This window comes from Castor canadensis, chromosome 13 (genome assembly GCF_047511655.1).
Source record: "Castor canadensis chromosome 13, mCasCan1.hap1v2, whole genome shotgun sequence".
NCBI classification, from domain to species: Eukaryota; Metazoa; Chordata; class Mammalia; order Rodentia; family Castoridae; genus Castor; species Castor canadensis.
Window position 1 is genome coordinate 21,293,347 of NC_133398.1, and position 21,618 is coordinate 21,314,964.

At 51.0% G+C, this 21,618-nt stretch overlaps 1 protein-coding gene across 6 annotated transcripts in view; it reads right to left on the bottom strand.

The window, feature by feature from the left end:
- The window catches only part of Rgs3 (regulator of G protein signaling 3), a 124,242-nt gene that overhangs the window by 51,107 nt on the left and 51,517 nt on the right, over positions 1 to 21,618 (bottom strand). For all 6 annotated transcript variants that reach the window (XM_074051214.1, XM_074051215.1, XM_020160328.2 and 3 more), the window contains 4 exons: positions 20,719 to 20,802; positions 15,584 to 15,695; positions 9,443 to 9,486; positions 2,720 to 2,842 (listed from right to left, as the gene is read on the bottom strand). In XM_074051214.1, the coding sequence (XP_073907315.1) occupies positions 2,720 to 2,842; positions 9,443 to 9,486; positions 15,584 to 15,695; positions 20,719 to 20,802 (363 nt within the window). The remainder of the gene's footprint in view (positions 1 to 2,719; positions 2,843 to 9,442; positions 9,487 to 15,583; positions 15,696 to 20,718; positions 20,803 to 21,618) is intronic.

Below are 21,618 nucleotides of genomic sequence, written 5' to 3' on the forward strand. Positions count from 1 at the left end.
GCACCGCCAGGCCACAAACCAAAGAAACTTAGACACAGCCCAGAGTGCCAGTGTTCTCAAGGGGAGAACAGGCCTGGCCAGGGCAGCAGATGTCATGGGGAGTGAGTAATTGGAATCTTCAGGGTACAGTTCCCTGAGGGAGATGGATAGTCCTGGGCCCTCAGCTATCAAGACCATCACAAAGCTTGAAAAGCCAAAAGAGCCACCTGACCAAGTGCTCACGTGCAGATGGGATCCTTAGGTCACACAGAAAGTGGCTGCCAAAGGTTACATACTAAGTATAACACATGGGCCTCTCTGCTATCCTTTGAGTCCATCTTCCTCCAGCCCCTTCATCTTCCCAATAAGCATTCGTGTCATTTTCACGATAGATGCAAAGTGCATCTATCATGGTATGTGAATTTGAGAAAAGTATCACCATCCTTGAGACGGTTGAAGGATCACCCAGCCTAAGGGTCAGCAACACTGAGGAAAGGAGCAGGGGAAGGAGGGGGTCGCCTATGAGGCCCCTGTCCCTGCAGAGGCCTTCAAGTGGGGCAAGTGCTTAGGCAGTGGTTTCCACAGAGAGAACAGGAGGTGCAATAGTGTGCTGTTCAGGTGGGACGTGGGTATCAGTCAGCAGGTACTTCTGCTTAAAAAGCAAGAGCTGGTCTCTAAGCCCTCAGGACAGTGTCCATGGTGTTGAGGCTGTGGACTATCCCTGGGGAAGGAGGCTGAGTACAGGTAGATGAGCATCGTCATTAATGGCACTAATGTCCTGGACTGAGAAAGGGCTGGAGAGAATTGTAGTTAGAGGAACTTCTCTCAGAAAGCATCAGTGAGTGATTAGAAAGAATGAGTGGCTAAGACTCCTTAAGTGTGTGGTAGAGGTAGGGATGAAGAGGGCTGAGCAAGACTCCCCAGGGGCCTTCCTCATCAAAGCCACGCTGTTCTGGAACTGCCTCACCAGGAGGGTGGGCCAACCGAGTATGTGAGTCTGTGCAGGGCCTGGGTCTCAGAACCACAAGGCAGTTCTGAGGCTGTCCTAGTGGCCAGGACCTCCTATGCGTCCTCCTGCCCTGCACCATAGCTGCTCCACTAACTGCACATTTAGAGAGTTGCTGTGACAAGGTATCCAGACTGTTGCCTGCTCAGGATGCACATGTGTCTTGCTGGGGCCCTGGAGCCCTTCCAGGGTCACCCAGCCAAGCCCGTCTCAGATACAGCTGTCTTCAGGCCCTCCCAAGCCCATAATGGACAGCGTCTCCAAGCATGGAGAAGCTGTGGCTGACATACTCCAGAGCCAGCAAACTCTGAAGTCAAGGAACAAAGAATTCTTTCTGCCAGAACAGAGGAACTAAGCCCACAGAAAAGAATGCAGGGCACATTAAGACATTCTGTGTCCTAGGGCCTGCCCCAGTGATGCGTCAACCCCATATCTATTGGGCAAGGCAGCTTGTACCCATGGTTTCAGAGGAGCTTGACTGTAGGGACCCGCCAGTGCTGCCTAGGGTGGGGCTGGGGGGCAGGGCACTCCCCACAGCTTTGGTTGGGTGAACACCTACTGCATAGGAGGCATTGCACTATGAACTGTATACGCACTCTCCCCTTAAATCCTCAGAACAGCCTTTTGGGAGAGGAACTATTGTCCCCAGATTACTGATGGTGACATCAAAGTAAAAACAGTAGGGTGACTTGACCAAGGTCATACTGCCAGCCGGCAGTAGAGTTTGACTCAGGAGTCTCACTGTCTTCCCTCATTATTGCCCATGGCCTGAGTAAAACAAGATAATTTTCAAAGTGTAGAATGAGGTGATTCTCAGATTCTCACTCCCTCCACCAAAAGCTGGGGAGTTGCTGTCCATCTCTGGCAGGAGAGGCTGCCAGTCGCATCTTCCCAACTCTTGCTCACTAGCCACTCATAAGCCTGAGACACGAGGCATGGTGGCCTAAACACACTGAGAAACAACAAAACCAGTGAGTTCACCAGCTGCAGCCCCCTCTCATTCTTCCTCCAGATCTGACACAACAGCCACCTCAGAAACTTTTGCAGCCATCCACACCAAGTCCAAATGGCTAGCACTCTTACCAAGAAAAGAGACCTTAGTGACTCACAAATGGAGGCATATAACTACTTTGTGGATGGCATCGGGGTGTCAAAAGAGAAGGCTGTGGTCCAGCTCCCATGCCATCCCCCTCCCTAGGCACAGAGCTGTGCACAGCCAAGATCAGCTCCACTGGCCATCTCTATCTTCCTGATGCCCCAGCTGGCCAGTTCCCAGCCCCCAGCGGTCCAAATTCAGCTCCACTTGGCTCTGGTCTACATCGAACTATGACAGGTTCTGCCACAAACATCTCCTCAGTTATGTCTGCCTTGGACCAGTGTTAAACACCAGTGTGCTGCCCAAGGGCACAGCCTACCCAGTGGTAGAGGGAGCCACCTGCCAGGCAACAGCAGGGAAACCAGGCCAAATTAAATCTTGCCATAGAGAAACCAAAGAGCAGAGCTGAGTACTGATGGGTCATGCTCAATTTGACTCTGTCGCTTGCTCTCCCTGGGCAATGTCAAACCCACTCAGTAGACCCATGGAAAAGCCCGAGGGAGAGACATTCAAGCACAGGCCCCGTGCCAAGCTTGCTGCCCAGATCCAAGGGCTAAGCTCAATTCGTAGGCTTGAGGGCCAGGCTGTCTGAGGGGAAGCGAGGCAGCCAGGGCTGCAGCCGCTGGCAAGGCCCTTACCTTCCTCTCCAGGGGCGAGGCGGCCAGCGGTTGCTGCTTCGCGATGTTCTCCGACAGGCACCAGCACACTCTCTTCTTCTGCTCCTGTGAGTGCGCCTCCAAAGTGAATAAGCACTCTGCCTTCTGACGTCAGGGAAGACAGAGAAAGGGATGGACGGTCAGGGCTGCTCCCTGGCTTGAGGGGCTCCCAGCCCCAGCCCATCCCTGAACTCCAGAGGGCGAGGCTGCAGAAGGAGGGGGAGCGGCCGCTAACAGCCACAAATGTACACTAGTCTCCAGTGACATCAAGGCAGCCGGAGAGGCAAGGAAGTGGGGCTAGGGACCCACAGACTGGGGGAGGGTAGAAAGGTAGTGGATTCCAACACAGTGGAAGCCTGTGGAGAGCTGTAGGACAGAGAGGAAAAGGTCACCCCCGGGCAGGTAAAACAAAGCAGCGGCTTTGTGGGGAACCCAGAGGCCAAAGCTGAGGCTCTGTGGAACCAGGACCTGCCACTCTGACTCACAGACTCCTTCTCCCACATGGCACACCCCTCTGATCACAAAGTGGTTAGGTAAGTTGGAGGGACATACCAACAGAACCCAAACAGCGACATGAGTCCCTTTGGAAAGTGCTAGATAGTCAGTCACGTGCCCTTCTGCAGCCCCACCACTGCCTTGCACATGAGCTGGGCCTCACCCATGACTGTTCCATCTCACTGGGAGCAGAAACAGTGGTACAACTGTCATTTAAGTCCCACCAACTAGACTATGAACTTCTAGAAGGTCCTGTTCATCTGGGCCTAGGGCAGTGCATAGCAAGTACTAGCCTCGGTAAGCTCTGGCTGCCAAGAGGAACTTCCGGGATGAGGTCAAACCCAGGCCAGCTTTGACACAGCACCAGACTTGGCCCCTGAAGCAATCAGGACATGCAAGGGGCAGGTGGGGCCGGGAGCCCAGGGTTCCACCCACCACCAGGCACACTCAGATCAGAGGATATGGAGCTCTTTCTGCCTCTGCTGGAAGTGGATTCTAACCCTGCAGGGCTGCGATTAGATGCACTCAGCCAGGGAGCTAAGAGCCAGGGACTTGGAACAAAGTAAAAGATCATGTTTGTAGTCAGTCTTTTCTCATTTTGCAGTTGGACGGTCCACTTTGAATTCCACTTCCTCGGTGTCAACCTTAGGAAAGTCAGAGCTTTCCATAAAATGTGGCTGATAATGACAAGTCATCTGTATCCCAGAACCATGGGGAGGCAAACAGCGAAGACAAGCTCAGATCTTAGCACACAGTAGCTGTTGTTACTATTCAGTAATTCATGGGCTAGTAACGTGTGTGTGTGTGTGTGTGTGTGTGTTTGTGTGTGTGTTTTGTGGTACTGGTGTTTGAACTCAGGGCCTACACCTTGAGCCACTCCGCCAACCCTTTTCTGTGATGGGTTTTTCTTTGAGATAGGGTCTCGTGGAACTATTTCCCTGGGCTGGCTTCGAACCACGGTCCTCCTGATCTCTGCCTCCTGAGCAGCTAGGATCACAGTCGTGAGCCACCAGCGCTGGCTTGGACTAGTAGAGCATGTATTAGGTGCCTTAGACTGTCTTAGGTACTGGAGATAAAGAGGTAAATCAGACCAGGTCCTTGCCGTTGGGCTCAGGCAGAGACAAATTGTGAAAATGTCACAATGGTCCTAAGAGGAAAGGTCGTACTTGAACTTGAGGTAGTCAGAGAAGGCCTCTGAGAAGAGCTGACACTTGAGCTACGGCCTAAAAGATGCCTGGATGATAGATAAGAAGGGAAGGAGCCAGCAAGGAAAGTGCTCAGGAGAAGCTGTTCTGTGCAGAAGAGACAGAGATGCAAAGGTCCTGTGTTGCAGAGGGTTACTGGAATTATGTACTAGCATATGAAGACTTTTTCTACCCTGCATCCAACTCAGCCCTCAGGGTGGGGCGACCTCCCATGCTGTATCCCCAGGGTGCCAGCCAGCCAGCCATCTCTTGCTGAAAAAATACTCAGAAGCTGATCTTCCTAAAAGCATGAGGGGGGAAAGAAAGCTGCCCTCAGGCCCCACAGAGCTGGGTATGGTGAGCAGAAGCAATCCTATGACTCACTTGACAACAGGTGCCGCCACTTCCCAGAACCTTCCTACCCAGTGCAGGGCACAGGGCAGGGCATGCCAGAAAAAGGCCCCAAGATTCCTCTGGTGCCGGTGTCAACCAGAGGGACCTCTGCATCCTGTCTCAGGGTGTTCCCTTTGAGGAAGGACTACTGGAAAGGCCATCACTCCACAAAGATGGCCTGAGCCTCCTAGCCCTGCTCTCGCCAGCACAAGGGCTTCTGCAAATTCCTTTGTCTCTGGCAGCTTCAACCTCCTTCTATTCTGAAACAGGAGTTTCTACTGTAATAATAATTCTTTTCATATAATTATCAATTTTAAGAAGCACTTTCCCATCCATGGTCTCATTTTGATCTTGTCAATTCCATGAAAAGCAGCTCAGTTTTGTTTTTTGTTTCGTTTTGCTTTTGTGGTACTGCAGTTTGAACTCTGAGCCTTCACCTTGAGCCACTCCTCCAGCCCTATTTTTGTGAAGGGTTTTTCAAGATAGGGTCTTATGAACTATTTGCCCGGGCTGGCTTCAAATGATCCTCCCGATTTCTGCCTCCTGAGTAGCTAGGACCCTAGGATTGCAGTGCCTAGCTGTTTTCGTTTTTTTTAAAAAAAGGATTCTAGGGTCTTGTGCATGTTAGGCAAGTTTTCTATCATTGAGCTACATCCCCAGTCCTTAGTTTTTCTCACTCAAGATCCTCATGCCTCTACCTCCTGGGTGCTGGGATTACAGGCATAACCCACCATGCCTGATTGGCATGGAATGGGAATATCAAGGTTAAGGCTTCCCTAAGTCTCATGGCCAATAAACCACAGAGGAAAGACTCCAAGCCAAGGGGAACCACTTGGGATTTCATCTCCAAAACCTGGGAGGTCTCCTCACCACCTAGTCAGGCTGCCACATTCCTGACTGACAGGATGGCTCTCTACTGCAGATGGGCCTGGAGGCAACCAGAGAGCCAAGCCATCAGAAGAAACTGCATGTAGGCCAGAGGGGTCTCTGAGCAACTGTGAAGTTCACTGCCAGCTTTTTGTACAAGTGTTTATTGCTCCAGCATAGCAGCCTTCTCCGTAAAAAAAAAAAAAAAAAAAAAAAAAAATTCAAGACAGCCTCTGCAAGCTGGGAGAACCTCTCACAGAGACAGGGCTACCTATCCCTAATCCTGACACAGCCCCTCCCACTGCATGGCCCCCACCCGGCTAAGCACTTCACCTTGATATTTCTTCTGACAACCTTGCAAAAGAACAGCTGGGACCATTCTAGTTTACTGACACTCTCAAGAACCACCCCTTAGGAAGGGCTCTCCCACTTGAGCCCCACCCCAGACCAAGCACCACCCCTTAGGAAAGCCTGGTTTTCGACCAGGCCATTGATGGCCACCGAATGGTTTGTAATAATTAAATGATGTTCAATAATACACTGCAACCCAAGGACTGAGCACAGAGCCTTCTCTGGAATCTTCTTTGGAAAGCCTGGTTTCTCACCGGGACAGTGACCACAATTTCCTGCCCCAGCAGCAGAGTGGAGGACTGAATTTCTGACTTTGAGGGCTTAAAACTGAAAGGTTCTAGAATGTTTCCTAGCTCAGAGGCTTCCTAGGCACCAGGAATCTAAACCCAGGCTTGTCTTGGGCTGGGTGTTGGTGGTCTTGGATGGGCAAACATTTTTTTGGGAGCCTGAGCTTTGGAGACTAGCCTGGTTAGAGGGCCTGCTGAACCAGCTCTCTTCAGGGGAGTTGAATTTCCATCCTCCCTAAATCTGGGAAACTAGCTGTCCCCACCTATGAACCATCTCTCTAACCAGTGTGTGCTCCAAGTGATCCAACTTGCTAGTTTCAATGCTGACTTGCACTGTGTCCTCAATACCAGGCTCCGGGGTCAAGGCTGTAAGCCACCCAGACGGCAGTGCCTTCTGACTGCTGGCTGGTCAACCAAGCACAGGCCTCTCAGCTACACAAGACCTGACAACACTGGGCTCAGAGCCCTGCACTTAAACATAGTCACCCTCAAATCCAACCAGTCTCCCAGCTCATCTTGGGCTCTTCAAATCCCCCATTTGCCTAACCTCCTTGCTCCTGAATTAATTTTATCTTTGTAAAAACCAAAACCTCTTCAGCTGTGACTGAAGTTAGTTCATTTGCCATGACAAGCCTGCTCTCATTTAATTCAATTCTCCCGATGACCCTGTGAGGCATGCAGGCAGGAAAGGCACAGCTGTTACCAGGCTGCAGATGAGAAAACGAAGGCTCAGAGAGGTTAAGGCGTAAGGAGATTCAGAGCTTGTCTCTGCCTCCTCTAAGACCTGTGATCTTGCATATCTGTGTGAATGTGTACAAGCACTACAAAGAAGGTAAGATGTTCCCCCTACTTTAAAAGGTCAATAAATCATTTGTGAGATCTCTAATGGAGATACCTAATGAACACAAAAGCTCTTCCACCTGCTGTAAAGCTGACAATGAGAGCAGCTATCGCTCACTGGGCACTCTGTGAGTCAGGCCCTGTGCTAAGTGCTTTAGCTTCAGTGTCTCATTGAATCTCAGTCATTCTTACAACCCTGCAAGGTAGGTCTCATCACCCGGTGGCAGAGAGGAGTGTGTGACCTATTCCAAATCACTCAGCAAGTGACAGAGCCAAGATTCAAATCCAGGTCCTCCTAACTTCAAAGCCCAGACTCCTAAACTAACAGAGCCAACCTCAGATTCTAAGCAAGAGAGCGAATGGCCCCTGACCTAATGCCCCCGTGTTCTCACACCATTTCTGGGCAGCATTTCTGGACTTGCAGGAACTGAGGGGCACCTGGCCAGGGGCCTCAGGACCCAAAGGCAAGGACTTCTCAGGGCAACCCTACCCAGGGCCTGGCAGCAGGGGAACAATCACAGCTGCTGCCACCCTGGCAGTCTGAGCTTTCTCAAAGCAAGGTGGAAGCCCCTCTCCAAACCTGACTCTTCCCCTGGTGTCTTCTCAGGGTGCCACTTGCATCTCAAGCAATGAAGAGAAACCAACTGGTAAAAGTGCCAACTAAGATATGAGATTGGGGCACTCCATGAGACCAAAGCCACCTGTGTCAGTAATGTCCCTGGCTAAGAGCAAGCAGGCAGCTTGTCTTCCCTGCATTACAGCTTCCCTCTCATAAATAGCAGCCCATTAAAGGAAAAGAGGCTTCTAGCTGCCTGTGAGCTTCCATCTCCCAGCCCCTCGGGGTCAGATCACCTGGCACTTTACTGAAATAAAAGGCCCCAAATCAATAACCCTTCATCAAATCTTTGGAGGGCCAGTAGGCCACAGAACCAATGGAGCAGAAGTGCTCCATTTTTCTCTCAGAAAGATACACCCAGCCAGGAAGGACGCTATCTTGGCGTTAAAGAACCTGGAGCCTCACTACAGGAACTGCCAGAGAGAATGGGGGTCCTGGGTAACGGCACCAGGGGTTGCTGGATGAGCCCGGTCCAGCCCATGGCTTCTCCCAGCTGCTGGCATGGCTCTGTGGAGTCAGACACCCACCAGTTCTGAAGGGATTTCAGCAGGCACTGCCTTTGACCCAGTAGAGATGTGGCCCGACACAGAGCAGGACATCCAATGTCCTCAGGTCTGCATTCCAGGCAATCAAGTCCCAGCTCAGTTCTGACAATGTCCACTACCTCTCTGGAGCTCTGTCCCCGCTCCCGACGGGAGCATCTCAGCAACTGCCTCCTCTCCCCGGGGTTGGCCCAAAGGCTCCCCTGAGGCTTTGCTCCTCTTATCCTAGTCAGGAACTGAAAGAATGATTTCCAATCACTCATGGGCACAAATTTCTTCTCAGAAGGCTGTGCTCCTCTTGGTCAACCTTATAGACCATTCCCCACCCTCAGGTATGACCAGTGTAGACAGCAGAGGCAGAGGGCAGGGGTGGTCACAGACACTGCCCGGCGCACACATTAGTAGACCCAAGGTTGGGAATAGAAAATTCACTGAAAAATGAAAAGAATTCATACAGCTCAGTGGTTCTCAAATTTTTCATCACCAATTCCTGGTTGAATATTTTATCTACCAAACGATAATCAAGCAAGGGGTTGCTTGCCTGATTTTGCACCCCAAAGGCCATCTGAGCTTCCGGCCAGACTGAGATAACCAAGAATATCAATCACTCGAGCAGGCATCATTCTAGGCAGACTCCAGATGTTTGCTTTAGCCTAGGCTGTCTGGCCAAGGTAAAGGTATAATTATCTTTGGGACTTTCAAACACTGACAAGACCCTGTAGGAGGGGTGGTGGGTAGTACTTCCTGGAAAAAGAGGATAAAGGAGGCCAGCATGGGAGTCAGGGCAATCTCTAGAGGGAAGGATGCTAAATAAATAAACAGGGAGATGCACAGCTGTCAGCTGCACCCTCGTTACAAGTCCTGCAGATCCTGGGGCTCTTGAGGTCCTGAGCAGGGAACTTCGGAGGCTATAAGAAGCGCTGTCTTAACCACTGCTCTTTCACACAGAGGTAACAGAGTGTGGGCAGAACAACCACAATCTACAGAGCAGCAAGTGGCCCTTCTGGCCATCCCCTGCACCACTGGAGGGGCTGCATGGAGGTGGGTGTCAAAATTCTGGTTTGGGACTTGGCCCCATATCTTCCCTCAAGCACTGGTCTCTGTCCTTCAGTTCAGAGAGAGGGACTTACCTCTGCTAAATACAGCACACAGAATTTCAAGTCTTCTGAAGAACCTTCAAGAGAACAAAAGAAGACTTGCGTTAGAATTGGCTAGAGTCTAGCATTCTGCTGGGCCTAGCAGAGGTCTCACCCAGAAGGCTGTTTGGTGCTTCTTGGAACAAGAGAGAGGAAGACGCAGGGACAGGGAACAGGGTAGTCTGTGGAGCAGAGCCCACTATCTCACTAACCAGGATGAGGCACAGCTGGAACATCTGCCCTCAGGTTAGACTGGAGGAATCCTGAAGCCACATCCGCAGGACAGGCAGCCAGGATCCCCCTCTGGCATCAAACAACCAGGTACAGGGAGCTGTCTTTATAACAAGAGACCTCCTATCTCCATGATCCCAGCAATGAGGGCCAAGAAGGCAGCACACCTCTGGGCTTGGGTTAAACACTCCATTTCCTGCGCCATTTTGAAATTCTTCAAGGAGCCATTTTGAAATTCTTCAAGGTTCTTGGGTGGGCCTTGTTTCCCACCAAGAAAAAAAAAAAAAAACATAGGCTAAGGAGGGACAGTCCTTAACCCCATTCCTTTCCCCATCCCCTCATGGAAGATGGCTGACCAGCCCTGTGAAGCCATCTGTGTGTTTTCCTGTAGTCTCCTCATCTGTGCTCTAGGATCTCAAGCTCAACCATTTACTTAGCTAGGAAGAGCTTGGGGGACTATCAGCTGTTCCCTCCTCCTCCAGCAGAGATGCTAAGGTGGTAGCCTAAGGGGCTGAGAGATGCCCCAGCTATTAGGGAGAGCTTCCTGGAGGACAGCTTTCTAAGCTGGAGCTCCAGGTGGGAAGAAAGGGCATTCCAGAGGTATGAACAGTGTGGGCAAGGCAGGGAGATAGAGACACACCATCTCTGCTCAAGGGATAGCAACTGCAGAGGGAAGCCCAGCCTCCTCCTCCAGGATACCTTCCCTGACCACTGTGGCTGCTCCTCGGAACCTGGTCGAACTCTCCAGTGGGGCACTTGTTTGACACAGGTCTGGGGTGGTTGGAAACTCCCTGCACTACAAGTGATTGACCTCACCAAGCTGTTTGTTTGTTTGTTTGTTTTGGGTGCCTCTGGAGTTTGAACTATTCGGGATTCTCCACTTGAGCCATACCCCCAAGCCCTTTTGCTTCTTTCGGTTTGTTTTTCAGATAGGGTCTTGGTGCTTTTGCCTGGACTGGTCCTGAACCAGGATCCTCCTGTTTCTGCCTCCCAAGAAGCTGGGATTATAAGCATCTGGTCCAGTTTGAAATTTTTAAGGGAAGCAATCATACAACACGTGTAACAGCAAACACGTGAAGTGTGACAGAACTTTGGAGTTCATGCTAACTGCTGCTCCAAATGCCTTCTGTGTATCAACTCAAGGGCTGGGTGCCTACCATGTACCAGCTCGCCCCTCACCGCCCCATGAGGCAGAGTTCTCCATATCCACAGTTCATGTGAGAACGGGGACCAGATGGGGGAAGCAACCCACCCAGGTAGTAAGGGGGAGAACCCATATTTTAACCCTGGCTCCACAGCCTATACTCCATCCAACCCACTGCACAGCCCACTGCTCAAATGCTGGCCTTAAAGTACACACTTCAACACATTCTTGAAGCAAAGACATTTTCAAACAAACCCAAATTTGTCACAAAGAGAAGGCAGAAAAATAACTGGAGGCTGTGGGTCAGGTCATCTCCTAAGAAAAGGATTGAGTGGGCCTGGTGTGGATGAAAACCAGGCCTCCTTGAGGCAAGTACATGGGCAGTTCCCTGCGCCAAAATCTCCTGAGTGCCGGGGGCTGCCAGGCAGAGCCAGGTAACAAATAGACCATAAGGAAATGGGGGTCCACTTCAGACTTAGAATAAACCTTTGCACTTCTCCCCACCTGGAGGTGGGCTGGGCAGGGAAGGAGCCTGGGCTCGAGAAATCTCATGTTGTAATTCTAGAGCGTCTGCCAATTCCCCGTGTTGCTGAGTGGAGACAAGAGGAGGTGGTTTCTTTTGCTTTAGAAAATATATTGGTGAGGCCCTGGGTTCAAGAAAGAGAAAGGAGGGAGAGAATGAGGGAGGAAGGAAGAAAACGCACTGGGATGATTCCATGTCTTTCTAGAAGCAGAACCTAGTGCCAAGGGAAAATGATGGAAATCTGGGTTTTGGAAGTAGGCAGTGAGAAGACAGAAGGCTTTAGAAGGGAGGAGAAGGCCCAGAGGATGAGAGGCTCGGGGAGACCCCAGTCGAGGCTAGGAGAAACACCCTCAGGCAGTCAGGGGACAAATGATGGACCACCTTGACAACATCTCTGGGCTGTGATGCCACCCCCTGTCTGCCCTGACCTCATTGCATCATGGCAAACCTTCCCTGGAATCTGCTCCACATCACAGCCTTGCGCTGGCAGCACTGTGACAGAAGGATGGAATAGGGGCAGTGCTCAGCATGATTCAGAGCCTCATAAAAGAACAACAAACCAAGGGAGCCAAGGGTGCCGGGGAGGAGCTGCTGCAGCTGCAGCAAGAGAGAACATTAGGAACGGGAGAAGACACATTGAGGCAGCACACTTTGGGCTTTTCCTTCAAGCACTCTTTACTGCTGCCACCATTTTGAAACTCAACAGAGAGCAGCTGGTTCCAGATAGACCATGCTGTGCTGGCTGGAGACCAGAGAGGGTTTCCTGGTCCAGGCCTGACCCCTCCATCATTTTTCCCTGAGAACCTCTCATGCCTGGTTTGAGATCCCAACTCAACTATGCACCAAATTTTCTCCACTGGCTGAGGCAGGCCAGGAGAGCTGTTGTCCCCATTCTCCAGATATAAATACTGATGCCCAGGGAGGGAAAACAACTTATACAAGGCATACAATAAGTAGCAGAGCTGAAGCTTGAACCCAGGATGGCTAGCTCCAAAGCCTGTACTCCTGACCACTGTGTCACACTTCTGCCCTGCCATTTTTAGCCATCTATCATTCCACCAGGCTAGGTGCTCCAGAGGTGGAGAAGCTCTTCCACAGCTACCACCCCAGTGGCCAGCACCAAGGTGGGCTCTGAGGATGACTTAGAAAGTGTATTAAGATCTAACTCCAAGCACTCTAGCAACTGGGACCTGAGTAGTTGTGTTTCTGAGACAGGAACCTGGCTCTCCAAGGTGGCTGAAAAGCCCATGAGTCAGCTGGGCATTTCCAGGTCATGTCTGAGAGACCAGGGCAGGCCAGAAAGACACACTGTGGGCGTGACACTGGCCGCCTGGGAGGCAGGGACACAAAGCATAGCAAAGGCAGCGGGCAACAGAAGCAGGAAGAGGCCACAATGGGCCTTGGCTGACCGGAGATGTCCTGATTGTTACAGCCAGCTCTCCGCCTGTTCCCATTACATGGCCATTCAGTCCTGCTGAAGCTTGGAGGATGCAGGGCAGGAGGAGGCAGGCAGGATTGAGGTGGTCACTAGGAGGAGGTAACCTAGCTTCCAAGCTGAGGTAGGGCTTCTGGTCTCCTTTTGGTCATTCATTCATTCATTCATTCATCCAACAAACAATGTTCATGCCCTGTGCTAAGTCTTGGGATTATGATTGACTAGCAGAGCTAAGGGCCTCTTAGGCAAGCCATGAGGGAGTCCTTGGTCCCTAATGTGGGGTGAATTCTCCCCTGCCAGGGAGCAGCTCTTGCCAGCCCCAGTCTGCCAGGAGGCTGGATGTGTTCTTTGTTTACCATCTTCTTTGCCCCAAACTGAACTCTGCAAACATGTTGATTTGTAGGAAAGAAGAAACCTAGAGTTTCATGGCATGAACAATGTTAATCAGACCATTCTGCCACCAGAAGCTTCAGCTGAGGCCCCAAATTCATCTCATAAAAGCCTCACTATGGTCCTTGCTGCAGCAGCAAGTCTCCAGGGGCACAGGGCTGGTGGGGGAAGTGGGGGCAGGAAACCTGGCTCCAGCCTCAGAACATTGAGTCCTGCAGCTCTGATTCTGACTGAGGCAGAAGGGGGCATGAAGAGTCAGTAAATCTGGGGACCATTTCAGGGAAGCAGGGGAGGAGTGCAAGAGCTCCAAGGATGCCTGGAGAGACATCTAAGCACTGGACTGTGCACCTTGAGTGCTCAGTGTCATCCAGCCATTTCCTTCACTCTCACAGCTCCAGGCCCCCAAGGCTGCCCCCAGACCATCTCTGGCCTGACATCTGCCCCAAACCATCTGCCCAAAAAATCCAGGTCAGGCACACCCTCTCCCATGCCAAACCAACAGGCTCTCATCCCCATGGTCATCGTTTCTGAAGCCTTGGCCACCCTCAGTCCTGTCCAGCTGGCCCAGCATCTGCAGGCAGATGTGGTCTCCAGCCCAAGGAAGTCACACCTGTGCAAGGCCTATGGCTCATATGCAACTCAGCATCTGGAGAGCCCCCTGAATACCTGCAGGCCCACACCACCCACTACGCCTGCCACTGCCTGAGGAAGATGCTTGAGACTATAGGAAGGGAAAACCCAACCAACTCCCAGTCTAGGCCCCCAGAGGCTGGAAGTGGGGCAGTATAGGTACTGTCCAGCTTCTCCCAATAGCCAAAAACCTTCCATCTGAGGGTGTCAAAGCTGGGAGGGAATACAAAGGGCCCGTCACTGGTCCAACCCTTGTTTCATAGTCAGAGAAACTGAAGCCTAGAAAAGGAAAAGGGCCAGCTGAGGTCACACAGCATATTGGTTACAAGTTCTAGCCAAGGCCCCAAACTTCCAGCTACTGCCCTCAGCTTTTCTCTTACTTCCCCTGAGCTCTGGCCTCCACCCAAAGCACAGCCAGCTAGGACCCCCTCCCCATGCCCTTCTTTGCCCTCCCTCCATTTAGAAGGCAAGCTGAGAGGGCCTTCGGCTTGTGGCCCAAAGCTGCAAAATGCACAGCAGAGTCAGGGCTTCCTTCCTGTCATGGAGGGTTCATAGTGCTGAAAACTGCCCTACACAGGGTTCTTTGGGGTTGACTGGGCTATCTGAGCTGGGGTAGGGAGAGAGGCAGAGGAGCAGGGCCAAGTGCACATGTGTGAGTGTGCCACGTGCACAGGGGAAGATGGATGTGAAAGCAGTGGAGGGCAGGCTGGGATGGCAGCAGAGAGCCTATGGCAGAGTCCACTGGGCGGCACAGGGGGGCCATCTGGAAGGCCACTGCCCCTGGTGAAGCTGAGCCCCCTGCCTGGAGAGGTTAGGTGACTTTCTCTTCCCCTCAGCGGCCACCCTGGTCAGTGGCCAGGAGAGAGCCAGAGCCAGAGACAAAGTTGTAAGTGCTTCCTGTGGGGAGGCAGGAGTGGAGGTGCCCTCATGGCCCTGTTCCCAAGGAGGGAAAGAGGCCAGGGCACCATGCACACAGGATGGCTTTGCAAGCAGTCAGGAAGTTTTCCTGGAGCAAAACCCGCCAAAACAGAATTCTCTCACCACTAATATTTTCCTCCCTGCCCCTGCCGCGCAAGCTCACAGGTCTGTTGTTGTTTGCATAATCTGGGAGAGGAAACCGAGCCCCTTTCAACGGAGACCTCAGGCGCCAAAGCACCCCGCTGGACAGATCTCCCAGCTGGCTTCCTATCCCTGTACCCTCCCGGTGGGCCAGGACGCGATGGAAAGTTTTGGATGAGAAATGCACTGCACACTCCTGCATGCTCTGCTCACCAGCCCCAGCTACATGTGCTCCAGCTTCCTAGGGTTCTGCCAGGGCTGTGCGGATGGCTGAGGAGGGATGCTGGTCTCTGTCCACAAATACGCATGGCAAATGAGGTGACAAGGAGCATTTATAGGGCACCTGTTTGAGGCCACGCATGTTGCATACATGACCTAACTTAACCCAGCAACCTCCCCATTTTCACATGAGGAAACAGGCTGAGAGAGGTTGAATGACTTACCCAAGGTCACATGGGTAATGAAGAGTAGGGCCAAGATTTGAACACAGGTCTATCTGAGTAAAAGCTCTTCCCACCCTACTCCACAGCCTCCCCTGAAGGTCTCTAGAATAGAAACTTCATGGAAAGGTCAAGGTATATCAGAAGGCTTGCCAGCCTAGAATGGAACACCAGCATCTGCAAGCCTGCCAGCCTGCGGACAGAATCAGACAAAAGGTATACCCAAATGCCCCAGCCAGGCACCCAGAGGAGCTCCCAAATTGGACATTCGGGCACTTCTTACCTTCCTGCAGCTTCACACTCTGGAGATAGAGGGGGTTCCTCAGGACATTGCAGCGGCCTGGCTCATCCTCCTTGGTGAAGAGCAGCAGATCTGAGTAGGCAAACAGTGTCACCTATGCAGGAAAAGAGCAAACAGAACTGGTGCTCTACTGTCCTCTGGACACAAGGAGCCACAGTGGCCCTCAGAGGCCTGCGTAACACATCTATATCATCTCAGGCAGAACCAGGAGCAGCTCCCAGTGTGTCCCTGCCACTGGCAGAGACCTGCCCCTTGCTCCAGCTTTCTACTCTCCCCCTCCTCAAAGTGGAAAAAAAATAAACAAGAAGAAAGAACAGTCCTCCCTGTCCTTGGCAGAGGCTCTATAGGCCTCTCTACAGCCTGGTACCCTGAAGGCCCACCTTCCCTGGAGGGGCCCTGCCATGCCCCGGAGTCCCCAGCCTCCACTCTGGCAACCTCTCAAGTTTCCCACAGACTCTTTGTAGAATGAAGTGAAGCTTGGGTGGGGGGGGTAATGTCACCAAATCTCTGTTAGATCATTGGTAACTGCACCAATGAGAAATCGATTCAAGGAAAAGCCAGTTACTTCCATCCCAATACAGACTTATGCCTCACTTTGTGTACCAGCCCTCCAAAAACAAAGGCCATTACAGGTAAAGGACAGGCATACCCAGCATATTTTTATGCTAAAAAAAAAAAAAAAAATCCACTTGATCCTCTACCCCCTAAAGTTTACACTGTTCTTTGTTTTGTAAATCCTGCAGTAGCCTTTGGTTAAAAGCAATAAAATTCAAGTTTAGAGTCTCAAAAAAAACAACTATTATTAACTATGGGAACTTCTGTTTGCTGTGCCAGAGCTGACACTTCATCTCTTCTGAAGCAGGAAGAATCAGGAAGAATTAGCCGGCAGGGCTTGGTGCATATGGAGGAGCACAGTGAACGTGTGCTGGTTTGCTAGCCAAGTTTAAAAAGCTGCATGCTGACATTTAGCTAGCAAACTGTTAAAAATGATCCCACAACTCCACTTCTAAGACTCTTTCCTACAGAAATATTTACCGGGATGTATAAATATGAGCATGTAAGGATGTTCTCAGTGGCATTTTTGTAAGTAAAAGAAAAATAAGCTGGGTGTAGTCATGTATGTCTGCAATCCCAGCACCCAGAGGCTGAAGTAGGAAGACTGTGAGTTCTAGACCAGCCTGGGTTACATAGTAAGATTGTCATAATAATAATAATAATAATAATATGAGTGCCCATAGAGGGAAGATGAATAAATTGTGCTACCTCCACACAATAGAATGTTATGCAACTATTAAAATAATAATGTGGGCAGAAATAGAAATCTGTCATAAATCAAAATAGGACAGTATGCAAAAATACCTAGAGTATAATGCCAGTTTTGTAAAACAAAATCACAAATCGCTGTATTTCTATATTTTTAAATATCTAAGATACCACTCTCCTCCCTGTAGGGAACGGGATTTTGCTTTATACATTTCTGTTGAATTTGTACTAGTTGGCAATGAGAGGATTACTTTTGTAATTTAAACATATGTAAAATATATTCAAGGGCCCACTGGTATCTTGAATGTCACACACAGGCTGTAAGAAATCTGGACCACAGAGATGATTCAGGGATGTCCGCGAGCTCAGGTATCAGAGCTCTGGTATCTTCCATGGGGCCCAAACACAAAGGCTCCAGAAATCTTGGCTGGAAGGAATCTTAATGGTGACCCCAACCAACCCCTGCCCAGTGTAGCCCAGTCTCAACACAGCTCAACAGAAGCCTCCAGGTGCTAAGTATTTGCCTTCTGTCCTCTCACGTAACATCAGTGCCCTTACAGGTAAGCACATACAGCTCAGAGAGGCTAAGTGGCCCATCCACGGCCAGGGACCATTACTCAGGTCTTTCCATCCCGAAAGCTCCCAATATTCAGAGAGGTAGCAATAAGCCTACAGCTGCTCCTGTCTCTGAAGACGAAGGAGTCCAAATGGGGACCAAATAAAAAAGTCAAGGGAGGGGAAGAAATGATTGAGAGCTCAGGATTCCAGGGGCTGGTTGTCTGGGGTAGGGACTGCAAAGCTTAAGCGAAGGGAGGAAGGTGGCACTACAGCAGCTGGAAACACTAGGAAACCCTGTGTTCCTGCAAAACATGGCCCCAAATCAAGGGAATTCTTGCCGTCACCACCAGACCCACAGGAAGGCTAGCAGGGGAAAGGTTGGAGGAGACAACCTGCTAGAAGCCTAGAAAGTCAAAATAAAAAGGCCCAGGCCCGGAGAGGGCAGATGGAGAGCAAGTGGGAGGAGCCACAGGCAAGGTGAGAAAAGCCCCAGACTACTGCCTGAGCCCCAATTCCCAGAGCCGAGAACGTAGTCTAGACAGGAAGTGACTAAGGCATGAGTGAAGAATTTCCCCAAAGGTCTGGTCAGGCAAAAGACAGAGCTGACACCCAGCTGGAGGCAGGGCAGGGGCAAGCGTGCCAGGGCAGGGCATGTGGACCCCCTACTGTTCCCCGGCATCCTTCTGGCTTCACTCAGCAGCAGCCCCAGCAACCCACAGAAGAGTGATGCCCATCTCCACCACCCAGTTACCTGCTGCCTTCCACCCCTGGCTGCAGGAGCCTCCGGGTGTCTTCCCCACACCTGCTCCCAGGACACATCTGTTTTCTCAAAGGGTCAAGGGTTGAGGGATGGTTTAGTTAGGAAATCCTTACAACAGGGAAGGTGACTTCTCCCAAGTGGCCCTAGCCAAGCCTTCTCCTGGGAATCTGGCCTCAGGGCAGGGTTTGCAGACAACCTTAGTGCTTTTGTTAATGGTAAACCAACCGGTGAGTCAGTGTGTAAAGAGAGGGTGTGGCTGTCTTGTGCCTCATAGTATTTATTCCTGGAACCTAGCATGGGGCCTAGCTACCTGGGAGATGCTCGGATATTCAAGGACTGCTCTATACAAGCGGCTGCTCCAAAATGATGATTTGATCTCAGAGCACATTCAGTAAGTTTGTGACTTTTGGGTGGGAAAAAGGCTATGATGATAGCAATTCATGATGTGAGACTGATCAGTTTATAGACATTAGCAAACCTGAGCGTGTCCGAAAAGATGAAGCAAGGGGGAACACTCCAGAAATACAGATTTCTGTGGCACATAAGAGAGAGCTTCTACAATCTATCACTCTCGGGCAACAAATCCACGGCTCAGAGGGGCTGCCCTTACCTGGTCAGGAACTGCCTGGAAAACCATATTCTGGAAAGTGACAGGGAAGCAACTAGAATGGATGACTCCTGAGGGCTAAGGTTCTCTGAAGTTACCCAGCACCCTCTGGAACTGGTTTCTATTTTTAGCTGGGTACCAAGATCTTCATATTTGGTTTTGCTATCATACATCAAGAAAAAGTACTGTATTTATTTTACTTGTCCTCAAATCACTTCCTTCAATCTCCAAGGTTCTAAGGCTACAAAGATTCAAGAGGCAACGGATTTTTGAATAATTATAACTTGGCTAAAGCTTAGCCTGTGTTTCTTAGTTGGTTTTTAAACACACATACCAGAAACAGCAGGGATCGTGGAAGGCAGTGCTGAGCCAGAGAACCGAGCACTAAGCCTGGCTTCACTTCTTACTAGCTTTGAGACCAGTTCTCTCACCAGGGCCTTGGTTTCCTCATCTGGGGAGTGGGGAAGGTTGTGCCTCTCCTGGGGGTACTACAGAGCTAATCAGGATCACGTATGGGATCTGTATGAGCAGTGAGGACACACAGTAAGTGCTCAATGTTTGCAGGTTTAGTGGTGAACAAGCCTGGAAAGAGTGAATTTAGATTTGTGTGTGTGTGTGCTTCAGGATGGTTGTCATCCCTCACCACCTTCTTCTGGATCTGCTGACCATTCTGCCACACCTCACCTGCCAGCCCTGCACACTTGACTACCGCCACCACACACAAATTCATCAACTATAGTTCCAAGTGCCATCACACTCCTAAAGTCCAGACCCCCTTGCTCAATGGAGTTTTATTCCCACTGAGGCAAGTCAGAGGACAGGCTGAGAGTCTTAAGAAAGTTCCCAAAAGAGAGGTCCAGACAAGACCTCAGCAATCCCACGGTGGGAGGAATAAGCACACAGTCTCCTCAGAGAGTGCCCTCAAGGAAGAAAATGCTCATGTGGGACACATGAGCTCTAGTCTACTTGTTTAAAAACAAACTTAACAAAGTCAACCTCATGCTTTAGCCAGGGTCACCTGTAGGGTTCAGGACACTGAGGCTGAAAGGGCCCTCAGAGTTCTGCCAGCCTCAGACCCTGACTGCTGCCTCACACGCATGCACACCCACTGTGCAGATGGGAAGGCAGAGGAATAAAAGGAAGGCGGAAGTCTTGAGGAAGCGCTGCTGCCTCCAAGTTTCCCAATCTTTCCACTGTGACAAGAAGCCACTTGCCTGAGCAGAGCCAGCTCTGCACCAAGGCCTGACCTGCAACAAGCCCTCTACCTTCACCCTGTGGCCCCTTGGGAGCCAAGCCAGATTTCAGGGCTCCACCTTCTATTCCCAGGAATAGGGCTGAGACCTGGACAGCTCTGGGGATTGTAGGGGTGAGTGAGGCTCTCCGTTAGGAACAAGCAGGAGTCAGCTCCCAGGAGGAATGGCATGGCCCCAGTCCTGACCCCTGCTGACAGAGCTAGAGCCAGGAAAAATCCTAAAACTGGTCTCTCAGAAGAGGATTGGGATTTGGGTTAATGCAGACTCAGAAAACTCAAGTGACTGATGCTTCTCTCAAACTCCTCTTTGGTTCACAACTTTAATCTTACCACAAAGTCACTCATCATGACTGGGATGAACTGTCTGTCATCTCTGTCCTCCTTAGAGGAAGTCAAGAAGAACAACAGGATGTCTTAGGGGTTATGGGGGAATGTTCTAACCATCAATCATGGACTAAACAGCTGTGAGAAGTGGTGAGCTCCCCATCACTGGAAGTGTACAAGCAAGGTAGCCATTTAGCAAGGGGGAGGGGAAGGGATGAAAAGAATTTTAAGGTCTCCCCAACCCTACAATTGTATAATTCTAAGACCATTAGGAGGAGAAAAGAGTGACAGGCCTGGAGGATGGCCAAGGAGTCCAGAAGAAAAGCCAGCCTGGCAGTGCGTCTGCATCTTACCTGGGAAGCCTTGTTCCTCCCCTCGTACAGCAACAGCTCCTCTGACAGCAGGAGAGTCCGGGCAGGGTTACAGAGATCTAGGGGCTGAGAACACAGCAAGGCTAGAGCTGAGTGGGCAGTTCAAAGAGGAGGGAGGGGTGGGGAGCGTGCCAAAGCCAGCCATAAGGAAGTCTTTCTCAGAGAGAAGACTGCAGCCCTCCCCCTCCTCTGAGAACCCAAACAGCCCTCGTACACAAGATGGAAACAGAAAAACACATGCTCCCGTCTTGTGTGGAGCTGTGGCTGCCACCTTCCCCAGCAGCCCTCATTGTGAGAGCTGTGCTCTGTGGCAGGAAGTCCAACCACAAACTTAGGCCCTTTGCAGTCCTCCCCACCACCACCACTGCCCGCCCCCGCACTGGGCTCTGGGGCCCTCCCAGCCCCCATCTGTCCTATTCTTGCCTCACAGGAAGGTGCCTGTTGTCGGGTCCTCGAGGCATCTTGAGAGCCACATGCCAAGAAATTTGGTCACCTGAGTCCCTTTGGGGCCAGACCTTCCTTGCTCTGCATTCACAGCGCACTTGAGCTACTTGAGCTAACTGACTCCTTGTCAGTTCCCCAGGGACCAATTCTCACCCAAGTTTCTCATCCCATCCCCCTGCCCAGTCCAGCCCAAAGAGAGTTCCCTAAGCCCTAGATTATTACCCAGCAGGCCTTGTCTTTGTGAATGTCTCCTTATGGCCTCTAAGTACCTGACTGAACAAGCAAGGTGTTGAAGAAAGATAACGAAATGAGTACTAGCGACGCAAAACTTAAAGGAGCTTGGAAGAAATGTGAGGCCAAAGAAGCAAGAGCCAAATGAGAGCGTTTGACTTAAAAAAAAAGCCAAGCAGAACACGTTATTTAGGGAAACAGACCCAA